The sequence below is a fragment of the Puma concolor genome, chromosome C1 (assembly GCF_028749965.1).
Source record: "Puma concolor isolate L17-30 chromosome C1, mPumCon1.1.hap2, whole genome shotgun sequence".
Taxonomy (NCBI): domain Eukaryota; kingdom Metazoa; phylum Chordata; class Mammalia; order Carnivora; family Felidae; genus Puma; species Puma concolor.
Genome location: NC_141674.1, coordinates 38,321,096 through 38,335,500, shown reverse-complemented (window position 1 = coordinate 38,335,500; position 14,405 = coordinate 38,321,096). Strand labels below are relative to the sequence as shown.

Here is a 14,405-nt window from a genome sequence, read left to right as displayed (position 1 = left end):
GGCCACTGTCCTGTTCTTGAAGCCCTGCTGTGTTGGTATTGGTGACACCCCAATCTCTCCTCCCCGGACTGGGAGTCTCAAACCATGCTATTCAGGCAGCCCGTGCAGAGTAGTGCCAATGGTGATCCTGTCCTGCTCCACAGTTCTCCTGTGCCTCCTGGGTGCTCAGCTGGGATTCAAAACCCGATGTCTTTTTTTTTTTATTTATTATTTTAATGTTTATTTATTTTTTGAGAGAGACAGACAGCAGGAGCAGGTGGGAGTTGGAGGGAGAGAAGGGGACAGAGGATCCAAAGCAGGCTGTGCACTGACAGCAGAGAGCCTATGCAGGGCTTGAACTCAAAAACTGTGAGATCATGACCTGAGCCGAAGTTGGATGCCTAACCGACTGAACCACTCAGGCGCCCCAGTAGCTATGTATTTTGATTCTAACTGCCTTGACTTTCATTTTTATTCTTGTGGCTTGTTAGTACATTTTGGCTTATGAATAGTAGGTATGTATTAGAATGCTTACATCTACATAAGTTTCCCAGGTACTTATTCTTCAGAGTGCAGGTGCAATCTTTTAGCAGTTCACATGACAATATGTAAGACATTACTACATATCTTACTACATATCTTGACACAGTACCCATTCCTGTTCATTTATTGATGCAAGAAATATCTACCAGTGTCTAGTCTTTGATAAGCCATATTAGCATAAATAGAATAAAATCATATTTGTTTTATTGGACAGAATAACAAATTCTCACCTCCCCTTTTGTTTCTTTTTAAGAAATCCAAGCATTCAATTCATTTCTTATAATGGGGGAGAGGGAGAGCATTTCCCAAAGAAACATAGAGATCATTTTAATTGCAAAATGAATTAATGGAAATCTTTAAATTTTTCAGGATGAGAGAGACCCCGAGAAAGAAGATGAACTGGAGCTGAAAAGAGGTCTTTTATACAGAGACTCTGCCTATGACAGTGACCCAGAGTATAGGTATGAGCTGGACTAATGCAGCATGTAGAGATCTTTCTCACAGTTTCTATAAAAATAACCTGCTTTTTAATCTGCTGGATTTGTGGGAAATTTAGACATAAATTGATAATTATTATTTATTTTTATGTTTACCTACATAAAACTTATTAAAATACTTAAATTACTGGGGAGGCTGAGTGGTTAGGTCAGTTGAGCTTCCAGCTCTTGATTTCAGCTCAGGTCATGATCCTGGGGTCGTGGGATTGAACCCCATGTCTGGCTCTGTGCTGAGCATGGAACCTGCTTCGGATTCTCTCTCCCTCTGCCCCTACCTTGCTTGCACGCATGTTCTCTCTTTAACGACAACAACAAAATACTTTAATGATTGCATTACTGCAACTTTTCAAAGAAAACAAATATATTTTATTAAGGGTGATATTTTCTATTTTACTTAAGATTTATAGTATATTTGTCTGTCCTGCAAACCCACATATCCAGGACTTATTTTCAAGCACATTCCATTCAAACAATAGTTTCCATAATTTTGGGAAATGACTAAGCTTTTTTTTTTTTTAATAACCTAAGAAAAGTTGTTCTTCTAGCCTAATATTTCAGAAGTGTTAGTAATAGTAAAATTTTTGCAAGATTATGGTAGCAAATTTCATGAAGATTTTTTAAATCTCTATGTCAGTTGCCATAGAATGTGCTATTAGAAATTGAATGTAAATTGTGAGTGTTATGTAACTGAAGGTTCTCTGAATCCTTTGGTGCTATACCACTGATTACCATATGGCTTCTACCTTCCTGAGTTTCCTGAAAAGCCAGTATAAGAAACAAGCTCCAGATAATGGAATATGTTTTATTGCTAATTTGAGTTTTCGACTGAAGTTTCTGATTTTTACCCTGGTAAGTTAGGCTAAACATTCTGTGAACATGTGAGGACTTCTTTTGCCCATTACACAGAATATAAATGTGAACTCCTTTCCCAAAGCTACTGCTTCCCAACCAAGAGGCAACCTGGACATCTCATCAAGGGAAGTAGTATATTATAGGTGAGTTTGGAGAAGCAATCCAAACAGGAAAAAGAAGATCCAAGAAAGTCCACACCTTGAGGAAGAAGAATTTTTATCTTTTGTTATTATTATTTACTTAAAGTTCTATGCTCTAGATTACTACTATATGTATTTAGCATCCCAATTTTGGTTCTTAATCCATATATTTAATTCTAATTTGGGTAAGAATGGATAGGGTTGATAAAGAAAAGTACCTGATTTTCATGCTTTTGTATGCATAATATTTACCTGGGTTGCCTCTTTAAAATATAGATTTCTTCTTTATACCCCATAGATTCTGATTCCTTACCTATAGAGGTGAGACCTAGAAATCTACATTTTAAGAAATATCATAGATGCTTCTAATGCAGCTTGTGTAAGGACCACATTTTGAAAAACAGTGGTCTATTTAAAGTTTGCTGTAAACCTCAGTATTGGTTCTTTTTCCAATTCACCAAGCAATGTTAATGGCTAAGCTTTTGAATACCTGAGATTGTTTTGGTACCTCTCAAGAAAGAGTTAAGCAGAGTATCAGAAAAGTTCTGTTTACACATTTTGGAGATTTCTTTATATTCCATGTTACTTCTCATATATATATATATATATATATATATATATATGTGTGTGTGTGTGTGTGTGTGTGTATACATACATACACACACACACACATATATATATATATATATATATATATATATATATATATATATATATATTTAGACTGATAGGATAGGACAGAGTTATCAGACTGATAGGATAGGACTGATAGGATAGGACAAAGGTCTTTTATAAGAGCATATGTGATATTAGCTCCAGAAGCTACTGAAACAATCAGGGTATTATTTTGGTTTTATCCCTCAATCATATTATATATATTAGGCTAAGGTGTCCCTCTCATTCTACTTTCCATCTCAAAGATGAGAGAACCCACACTCAAAGTAATCACCCATTTGCTTGCCTTAAGGCTTCCATCAGCAGATATCAAGAGGAAGTTTGGGGGTCTTGGCTTAATATCACCCCTTTGCAGACACACATTGACACAGAGGTTGAGAGGAAGTCTGCATGGACCCTTGGAATGGCTAAGTGAGGAGCTCAGCAAATCCTTTCCCCAATTCAACTAGACAACAACTAGACAGAATTGTCAAAAACAACAATTTTAGGACTCTGGAAATTGACCAAAGGCATATATAACAAATTGAGAAGCATTTATCAAGAAAATCTACTGAGTCTCAATAAGGGCAGTAGGACTCAGTGGCATTTTGCCTGGAACTCCCAGTCCCTAGCTCCTTGGGGCAGTCATGCTGAAAGACCAGCATCTCTGCTGCCAGAGAAGACTAACTGTATGAAGCAGAGCATGGGAAATCCCATATGCACGGAGGTTAATAAACAATAATTATCCCACTGGTAAACAACAAGAGAAGACTTGAGGTCTGACTACTTGTGGGGACAGACATCAAAGATCCAGGGACCAGGTAGCCAGATTGGTCTTGATAAAGTTGTAATTATCCCTGGTAGTCTGGAACATTATGTGCATGTATAAGGCTGCAAATATGTTCAGGAGAAACTGGAGGGGCCTTAGGGAGCCACTAGTCCACAGCTAAATATGAGCCCTTTTGAAGACAGAAAGTAATACCTAGGGCAAGCTTGTAAACTGGATAAATTTTGAATGTATGTTCCAAGCCACACATAGATCCATTGGCAAAAAGATAGAAGCCTTTCTTTCTTTTCTTTCTTTCTTTTTCTTTCTTTCTTTCTTTCTTTCTTTCTTTCTTTCTTTCTTTCTTTCTTTCATGTTTATTTTTGAGAGAGAGAGAGACAGAGCACTAGTGGCAGAGGGGCAGAGACAAAGAGGGAAACACAAAATCTGAAACAGGCTCCTGGCTCTGAGCTGTCAGCACAGAGCCTGACACGGGGCTCGAACCTGGGAACAGGGAGATCACGACCTGAGCCAAAGTCAGAGGCTCAACTGACTGAGCCACCCAGGCGCCCCAGGATGGAAGCCTTTCTGACCAATCATTTGCTGGTCACCAAGCTATGCTGACCCAAGGGCAGTTCCTATGAGGCCAGGCTTAAAAGTTGAAACAATAATTTTTTTAAAAAAAGAAAAGTAACAAGGAAAACCAGAAACTACACAGGGCAAGGGAAACAGATTTCAAGCCTTAATCCAGACAGGACACGCAGCAAATAATCAAAAACAAAACCTGGTAAGGTCAAAATCCAGAGTTGTTGCAATTTTTATCTAAAATCTTGTTTTCATCAAAAAATTATGAGACATGTAAGAAATAGAAAAATCTAACCCATACAGTTGAAGGACAAGTTACTATAAACTGACTTTGAAGAGGCCCAGATACTGGATTTAGCAGCTATGTTCAAAGAACTAAAGGAAATCATGTCTAAATAATTAAAGGGAGGGGCACCTGGCTGTCTCAGTCTGTAGAACATGCCTCCCTTGATCTCAGGGTCATGAGTTCAAGCCCCATGCTGGGTGTGGAACCTACTTACAATAAAAATAAAATAATAATAATAAATAAAATCATGTTAAAAAAACAATTAAAGGGATATATAATGATAGGGATTCATGAAATAGAGAATATTGATAGATAAAAATAATTTCTTTCATGTTTTGCTTAAAAATTATGCCCAGGACTCAATACTTTGTGTTGTGATCCGATATATATTGTGATTATCATCCATGGAGTATAGCAGAGATTCAGTGTTTTCTGCAGGAAAAGCATAATGGGAAATTGGAGTGCTGTTACCTTGTACACATCAGCCTATACATGCTCATTGTCCTATGTCTTCCATCGTCTTTGAGTATGAAATTCATATTGAAGAAATCTCTTATCAGGGAGTTGTTAGGTGACCTTTTACTTTAAGTTCTTTGGAATTTGGAGCTAGATTTTGGAAACAATCTACTACCGTGCCAGCTTCCTTCTCTTTTGCATATTACCTGTCTTTTAGAAAATTTTAGACATTTGCAATGGTAGCCTTGCCAGTTCCCAAGGTCCTGGGATGTTTTTTAGTACCTGCTATGTATATTTAAAATTTCTTCAGTTTTCAGGATGTTGAAAATTCTCCATATTTGTTGTGTACTTCTGTCATCACTATTTTATTTGAACATTAATCCTAATTAAAGACCAGGCATAAATGATGTTTCATATAGGTGGGGGTTGGTCACAAAAAGAGAGAAGTAAGCATAAAAATAATTTTAAGTTCATGGTTAGAATATGAATTGGCCTTTTATGACTATTGCCTGACATTTTTAACCATATTTTTCTTTTATGGAACTAGCTATTGATATAAGCTGTTTTCTATTTACTTCTGCATTTTTTTCAGGATACTAACAGCAGAAATATGCTCAATATAATGTTTTAATTGTGAAATTATTTGTGACAGAACTGAGTAAATTTTGACTATGTGTATATATTTTAAGTTTTTATTTAGATTCCAGTTAGTTAACATACTGTGTAATATTAGTTTCAGGTGTACAATATAGTGATTGAACACTTCCACATAACACCCAGTGTTCATCACAAGTGCACTGCTTAACCCATCATCTATTTAACCCATCCCCTCTAGCACCTCCCCTCTGGTAACCATCAGTTGACTATATGTTTTTATTTTTTTTTAATTTATTTTTTTTTATTTTATATATGAAATTTATTGTCAAATTGGTTTCCATACAACACCCAGTGCTCATCCCAAAAGGTGCCCTCTTCAATACCCATCACCCACCCTCTCCTCCCTCCCACCCCCCATCAACCCTCAGTTTGTTCTCAGTATTTAACAGTCTCTTATGCTTTGGCTCTCTCCCACTCTAACATCTTTTTTTTTTTCCTTCCCCTCCCCCATGGGTTCCTGTTAAGTTTCTCAGGATCCACATAAGAGTGAAACCATATGGTATCTGTCTTTCTCTGTATGGCTTATTTCACTTAGCATCACACTCTCCAGTTCCATCCACGTTGCTACAAAAGGCCATATTTCATTTTTTCTCATTGCCACGTAGTATTCCATTGTGTATATAAACCACAATTTCTTTATCCATTCATCAGTTGATGGACATTTAGGCTCTTTCCATAATTTGGCTATTGTTGAGAGTGCTGCTATGAACATTGGGGTACAAGTGCCCCTATGCATCAGTACTCCTGTATCCCTTGGATAAATTCCTAGCAGTGCTATTGCTGGGTCATAGGGTAGGTCTATTTTTAATTTTCTGAGGAACCTCCACACTGCTTTCCAGAGCGGCTGCACCAGGGAAATATATGTTTTTTTTTTTCAACGTTTATTTATTTTTGGGACAGAGAGAGACAGAGCATGAACGGGGGAGGGGCAGAGAGAGAGGGAGACACAGAATCGGAAACAGGCTTCAGGCTCTGAGCCATCAGCCCAGAGCCTGACGCGGGGCTCGAACTCACGGACCGCGAGATCGTGACCTGGCTGAAGTCGGACGCTTAACCGACTGCGCCACCCAGGTGCCCCGAAATATATGTTTTTAAATAATACAGGCTTGATGGTAGTTTTCATCTCTACCCTATTGGTCACTTTCTGATTAATCTGATGCATCTACTAAGATGTAATAAATAGCCAAAAAGTTATCTTTAGTGTTAACAAGTGGAAGAAAAAAATCTAAATAATATACAGACTTAAAATCTCTTAAATAACTAACAACAAGCTTTCATTTTCAAGTGAGAAAATGTTGCTTGATCTAATTTGAATTCATTGGATCTTGTATTATTAAGTCAAGTATCATAAAATCCTTTTTCATTAAATACTTGAAATTTAATTTTTCTTTTTCTTTAAAATTTCTTTTTGTCTAGAAGTTCTGTTATATTCAGAAATATTAGGGGTGCCGCATATTTATGTGATTTTTCAAAGGGTAAAATTTGTAGCTTAGGGGTCTAGAAAAGTTTCTGATGATTAGGACAGGGCAGTGTTGTATTCATCTAAAAAACTTTTTTTTAATGTTTATTTATTTTTTTAATGTTTATTTTTGAGAGACAGAGAGACAGAGCACGGGTCGGGGAGGGCAGAGAGCGAAGGAGACACAGAATCTGAAGCAGGCTCCACAGAATCTGAAGCAGGCTCCAGGCTCCCAGCTGTCAGCACACAGCCCGACGTGGGGCTCAAACCCACGAACTGCGAGATCATGACCTGAGCCGAAGTCAGACGCTTAACAGGCTGAGCCACCCAGGCGCCCCTGTATTCATTTTTTAAAACAAAAATATGACCTTGGTAATTGGACTTAATATTGATGCCACGGCATGCCCAGAGTTCAACTTGTTACCCCCTTAAAGAATACTACTAAACAGCTAGAATGGTTTTGTGACTAGCAATTCTTGGCAGACTAATTTAATTTTTTAAATAAGTCATAAGAAAGTAACACATTAAATATAACTTTCAGTAAGAATTGTGATTTTATGACATTCTCATAAACAAGTAGGTAATTATGGTCTTAACTAGATAAGGTTAGATAGGTGGACTGCTGACCGAATGATGACATGGAATAGATCACTAACAGCAATACCAAGTTAGGTCTGAGAGCCATAATAAGTAGTATTTCATATTATGCTTGAATTGCAGATGTTTAAGCTTTAATGATAATTTAGGAGTAAAAAATATGTTCATTATTTTATTTAACCAGGGCAAAACATGCAAATATCCTAAAGTATTACAGCTGTACTCTGTCTACATTAGATCAACTTTATGTCTAGTTCTTTTTACTCAAAGTATGGGGAGGAATTCAGAAAAGAATAATAAAAACAAGTGAGACATTCTCTATGGACATGATAATGATACTGAATTTAACCTGTGTTCATAAAACCAGAGGGATGACTTAAAATATCAGTTTAAAATACTATATTTTGTGTTTAAATAAAGACCACTTGTATCCTATACACATATTATTAAAAATAATACTTGAGGCTAAGACTTTAGAGTAATCTTGATTCAATCTCCCACTCATAGTAGAAATCCCTTCTGTATCCCTCCATTATAGGCTCATTATTCCCTCCAGGACAAAATTCTGTTTTACTTCTAACAGTTAAATCTTACTTTATTCTTACCTCTCCAGATATGCCTGGCATTTCATGATATTCCAGGCTGTTTTATGCCTTGATTCTGTTATATAATATGATGCCTGGAGTAACCTCTGTCTTCTTTATCTAGTGAATGCCTACTTATTCTCTAGGACTAAGGTCAAGTCTTTCTCTCTTCTGAGGTATCTTTCATGACCTCAGCAGACTGTTAGGCATTTTCTCCTTATGTTGCCACTACTTCTCATATATTTCATTTCAATTAGCAATATTTTTCTCATGATAACTATTTCATTATGTGTTTATCTTGCCTTCTTTTATTAAATGTGAGCTCCTTGAGGGCACAGACATGTTACTTATCTTTGGTTTTGACTGCCCATCAAGGTTTCTGATGTGTAGTAGGAGCTGAACTTAGAAAAATAGTTCAAATATTAAGATAGGGTTCTTAATTAAAGTGATCAGTTACATTGCTAAAACAATTATTTAAGTAAAGTCATTTTTTGATTGTGATATTTAATAACATCTCTAGATAAGGAATCAACAGAGGAATTAATAGTAGTGAAAGCTGTCAGACTTTATTTGTTGTCAGTGGCTCATTTCTACACATTCTTAGTCATGGAGAGAAATAAGTGACCTGTAAGTAATTAGTCTTCAATAAATTTCTTTGAGTATACTTCTTTATTTAATTTTTTTAACATCTATTTATTTTTGAGAGACAGAGGGAGACAGAGCATGAGCAGGGGAGGGGCAAAGAAAGAGGGAGACACAGAATCCGAAGCAGGCTCCAGGCTCTGAGCTGTTAGCACAGAGCCTGGCGTGGGGCTCGAACTCACAGGCCGTGAGATCATGACCTGAGAAGTCGGACGCTTAACCAACTGAGCCACCCAGGGGCCCCTAAAGTCACTTTCAGCACTGGTTCTCTGAGTATAAATGGCAAATTTTATAATTCTCATGACCTTCCATTTATTTCTTAGAATTAATATTTTGGGGGTAGCATGTCCATCTTACCTTTGACCTTCTTTTCAGTGAATATCACCTTATGGATACTTTTTATGAAGACTATGTGTAGAATAGTATATGCTTGGTCTTCATTTGATACTGACGTGGAAAACATCAGGGTTTCAAGTGAGTTTACCCTTCTCTAAGCAAAAAATTAGTAATGTCCTTTGTCTCCTAGTTCATGTTAAACTACCTAAGACCTTTCTGTTCTTGGCATATAAACTAGGCTCTGTCAACACTTAGGATTTGAAACTGCCCAGTTCTTGGATTATCCTGGTCTGTTGTTTTTTGTCTTTTTTTTCTTAATAGTATTGTCATAATTAAATACAGGGCTTCTACTTAAGTAGCAAGAGTAAGTTAATAAAAACAAAATGCACTCCACTAATAAAATATCATCACTACTTTGAAAGTAACCATTTTACTATAGCATTAATGCAGTACTTTTTAGAGTTTAGTAGGAACTCACTAAATGCTTCGAATGAATGAATGCTGAAGATACTCATGGTAAAATAGAGAAGTATAGTTTTTAAAAGCCTGCTACTATAATAAAACTTTTTAGTGTCACTTACACATTTTAAACTTATTAATGTACCCAGTAATGGAAAATCAGAATTGACTCAGTATGTTGATAGTTCATTAGAGAGCTAATGCTTTCATGTCTGGAAGTAAATATCATCTTTAGGATTCTGATACTCTTTGCACCTGTGGACCGTATTAGGCCCTATTATGTGTTCATATGTATGTTTTGCAGTTCAGACTCCCAAACTGAACTAATTCCCACATTCTCTCCATACAATCACAATATTGTTTACTAAATTGAAAATTTTGCAGTTTTAAATAGAAATAAACTCCCTGCCAAATTTTACAAGATCAAAAAGCATTAGAATGTGTATTTTGGCTGCGTTAGCTCTTCTTTACAAACCCTTATCGGGTTCACATTTGCCTCTAAAAAGCTTTCTGAATTTTATTTATTCATTGCAAGCCACTGAGGTGATACTTTAAGGCAACTTTGAGACACGAAAATAAAAGTATTGTCTAATGGAACCACCGCCGTTGCAGATCTATGCCAGATAACATTAAATATAGTAATTTATGATCGGGGTAGGAATTTGGTCTACAATCTCAGAAATAGTCTACACAATGATTTTTAAAGTTAGCAGGTCCTACCACTGCTTACCCCTCTGAGAGCCAGGTAGCGGTGTGTGTCGGAAATTCAAATTTCTGTTGAGTGGGTTTTCTGTAGTGAGCTAGCCTGGCCGCTAAACACAATGTAGAGCTTGGAAAAAAACGTTATTATCTGGCCTTCAGCATGTGGTAAAGTTGATGTTTGTGGACAAGGAGATAAGGGACAGACCTGCATTTTGTGAAATTTTAATTAGCTCATGACTTGTTGCAAAACAAAACAACAAATAAACAACAACAAAGAAAAACCAAGCAAATAGAACAAAACCTGGTGGGACCCCTAACATAGTCTGAGGGAACACAGGCAAATGTGGGGGCCTAGGCTGGGAGGTACAGTTGCAGAGGCACAAGAGATGCAGAAATGTTTCCAGTAACATATTTGTGTGTGTGATTTCTTTATCACTTGACTCAAACTGTCAAAAAAAAAAAAAAAAGTAAGTTGTAAGTGACAACAGGAATTAGGCTTGGTGAAAAATGTATGAAATCAGAAATTGTATTCAGTGGGTAGACTATTTCTTGAGCAGAGCTAATGAAAGAAATGTGGTCTCTGTATCAAAGCAATAGCACTAAGACTTGGCTAAAGCCTTCTGAAAAATTTTAAATATTATACTGACATTATTAAAAATTGTCTTAATTACCCCTCATTAACTGAATGGACAAGATAGAAGTAATCATAATCATGTTTTAAAATGCCTTTGTTATCCCAGAGACTATATCACTTTCAAAATTTTCCAGCATGAAATTTTTTACACCAAGTATAAAGTTTCACAAGACCTAGTAAATGTTACTAGGAGATATGAGGTGGAATTTCATTTTAGCAAAGCCATCAGGAAGTAGAGAAACCTATTGTCATGGTTCACAGAAGTGAATTTTTAAGAACTTGTATAGTAACTGTAACCGAGAAATATATTTAAGGTTTGTGCATCATAAATAAGAATAGTAATAATAATAAATGAATACCCATTTACTCACCATCCAGCTTTATAGAACACAATCCATACCTACAAGGCCACCTTATGCTCCCAACCAATTGCTTCTCTTTCCATGGAGATAACTGTTAGTGTAGCTTTTCTGTTAATCCTTCTTTTTTTTCCTTCGTAGTTATACCGCACATGAATCTATCCTTAGGCAATAAGTTGTTTAATTTTTCTTGTTTTAAACTTTATATAAATGTAAGTACAACTGTAATTGTTCGAAATTTGCTTTTTTCCCCCCACTCAGTTGGTTTTTCAGTTTCACCCCAACTGATGCATGTAGCTATAGATCATTAATTTTCCCTATTTTCTCTGCTGCATACTGTACCATTGTATGCATATACCATGGTATGCACATGTGTTCTAATGTAGATGGGTATTTAAGGTTGCTTCCAGTTCTTAGCTTTGTGACAAAGAGTGTTGTTATGAACAAGTTTGCACATGTCTCATGGTACACATGTGCAAGAATTTCACTGGGGTAGCCAGGAGTGGTATTACTGGCTTGAAGTTGCATATTCAACCTTATTGGGTCATGCCAAACTCTTCCAAAGTAAGTGTATAAATGTTCTCATGACTTTACATCCTCACTAACACCATGTCAAGTTCCAAAAATGATAACCCGGTTACTCCATGCCTTTTTTTGTGGTCACTTTGTGTTCAGGTGTTAGAACCTGGTGCTATTCAGGTAGAATAGCCAATTCCTCTTGCAGATATATAGCCCTAAGAGTTCCTGTTTCACAGTTGACAATAGAAGTAACATCATTGGACTGTTAAGTCAAGGAAGAAATTGTTTGAAGTGAGATTCCAAATCTATGAAGAAAATATATCTGTGGCATTTAATAACCAGAACATAGAGGTTTTAAAAAATTTTTTTTTATTTTTTAAAATGTTTTATTTATTTTTGAGAGAGAAAGAGAGTGAGCATGAGTGGGGAGGGACAGAGAGAGAGGGAGACACGAAATCTGAAGCAGGCTCCAGGCTCTGAGCTGTCAACACAGAGCCTGACGCGGGGCTCGAACTCATGAAACATGAAATCATGACCTGAGCCGAAGTCAGACGCTTAACTGACTGAGCCCCAGTTCAGGTACCCCAGAACATACAGTTTTATATGACACAAATGTCACAATTTCTAACATGCCTGAGAGTCTTATCTATAACAATTTATTAATTTATTGAAGTAGGTAAATTGTTTATTAAAAAATAAACTCAGTCCTTGAAAAAGTCAGCATTTTATTCCTAGCAAATAATATGTTAAGCCCAGAATTTAATGTTTATGATAGTAAAATTGTAACTTTGGTATGTTTTAAAAAGCACTATCAAACCTTCGAAAACAGTGGCTTTTTCTTCTCTATTCTTATTAAAACTAGCCTAGTCCTGGTCTATTTCATAGCTTCCTATCTATTCTTTTTTCTTCAAGACCCTCAAGATTGGATCCTTATCACTTCAAATACAGACTCTTCCACCTTGTTTTCCATTTTCCAAAAATGGTTCATATTTAGGGTAATTTTCTACTCCTCCTTGAAGACAGTAGCAGTATGCCATAGTGGAAGGGGCCGTAGGGCCACAGACATGATATTCCTTTCTGTTCTGCCAGTTACTAGCTGAGTGGTCATAGGCAAGTAACTTGACTTCACTGAATCTTAGTTTCCACAGTTACCAACTTCAGCATTTCCTAAGATTGTTAGATAAATATCTATAAAGTACCTAGTAGTTTAGTGCCTCATACGTAATAACTTCCATGTGCAAAGTAAGTGCTGCACTGTGCACTTTGCACATGTTATCTTTGATTTTTAAACGAATACTGCAAAAATAAAGGAAGCCTAGACTCTGGATGATTAAATAAATTGCCCAAGGTCCCCCAGCTTATAAAGGATTGAGCTGTTCCTCAGTTTTAGGTGTGCCTGACTTTAGAGGCCAGGTGCTCTCATGACTGGCCACACCACAGCATCTGCACTCTACTTTTACCACACCACACCTATCTCTCTCCTCTGAATTCTTTGCAACTCTGTCTCTTATGCACAATTTTCATTTTATTGTATTGTAATAGTTTCATACAAATAGGTCACTCTTTGAAGCCACAGACCTTATTGTCTTTTATTTCTCATAGCCCAGAGTATCACACACCTGTAAAGTACTCAGTAAATATTTGATTTATATAATACTACCTCTCATTGCGTTTCACCAGTTTTAATACTTTATATCCTTTTTACAGCTCATTTCAGCGGCCACATGACACTCTCCATTTGGATGACGGTGAATACTGGTCCAACAGGGCAGCGTCTTATAAAGGAAAATCCCACCGACCCCTCTTTGAGAACAGCATGGACAAGATATACAGGAACTTATACAAAAAGGCCTGTAGTTCTGTTTCTCACACCCAGGAAAGCTTCTGAGACCATCCATGATAAACTATATGGGTGTCTGTGTCAACTTCTCAATGAAAACGTTTGATGTGATCAATATCTGTATTCTTTTTTTTTTTTTTTAAGGTGGTTCTGAGTACAGTAGTTAGATGTGAGTAAGTTCATTACTTCAGGTGGTAAATGATTGTAGGCAATCCTTTTCTTCATCATAGAAGAGAGTGCTCTGTCCCAAAAGTCAAAGCTCCACACTGCATCACAACTTCCAATCTGGTTATGAGAAAAGGCTGTTTTGCCCCGTAACCTCCTGTCTCCACCCACACATCCAAGAATAGATTCTCTCTGGAAATGCTCTCCTGCCTTAATCACCTTATGATTTTATTTTCATCTGTTTGATTAGTTATCTTGTCTAAGATTAACATTAACTCCCTTTTCTTGATAATGACCAAAATGATATACTGTATAGAAGTGAAATGAATTTCCTGAGTTTAAACATCATTTTAACTAGTATTTTTTATTTACTTCTCCCTGCAGAAAATTTATACTTCTTAGCTAATAAGAAATAACTTTATTTTTAAAGTTTATACAATCATTCACTTCCTCTTCTCTAAAACAAGTACCTAAGTTACCTACAATATATAACAGTTAGCTAGAAATAGCAGTGGCCATGTGTGACCCAAAGTGTGAATAACTGATTTTTAAAGATAGAATTCTTTGCATGATTTTCACTTAAGGCCATATCTTGTGGTGCAACCAGAATCAGAAGATAGCTTTTGTTAGTAAGCAAGTAGAGACTCAGAAAAAATAAAGGGATTTTGTTGTAATTTTAAACTCTTTAGAGTTG

General features: G+C 36.4%; 1 protein-coding gene across 2 annotated transcripts in view; it reads left to right on the top strand.

The window, feature by feature from the left end:
- The window catches only part of SPATA6 (spermatogenesis associated 6), a 151,605-nt gene extending 137,944 nt beyond the window's left edge, over positions 1–13,661 (top strand). For both annotated transcript variants that reach the window (XM_086716921.1, XM_086716920.1), the window contains exons 12-13: positions 892–983; positions 13,414–13,661. In XM_086716921.1, the coding sequence (XP_086573047.1) occupies positions 892–983; positions 13,414–13,594 (273 nt within the window). In that variant the 3' untranslated portion in view covers positions 13,595–13,661. The remainder of the gene's footprint in view (positions 1–891; positions 984–13,413) is intronic.
- Positions 13,662–14,405: the final 744 nt, after the last annotated feature.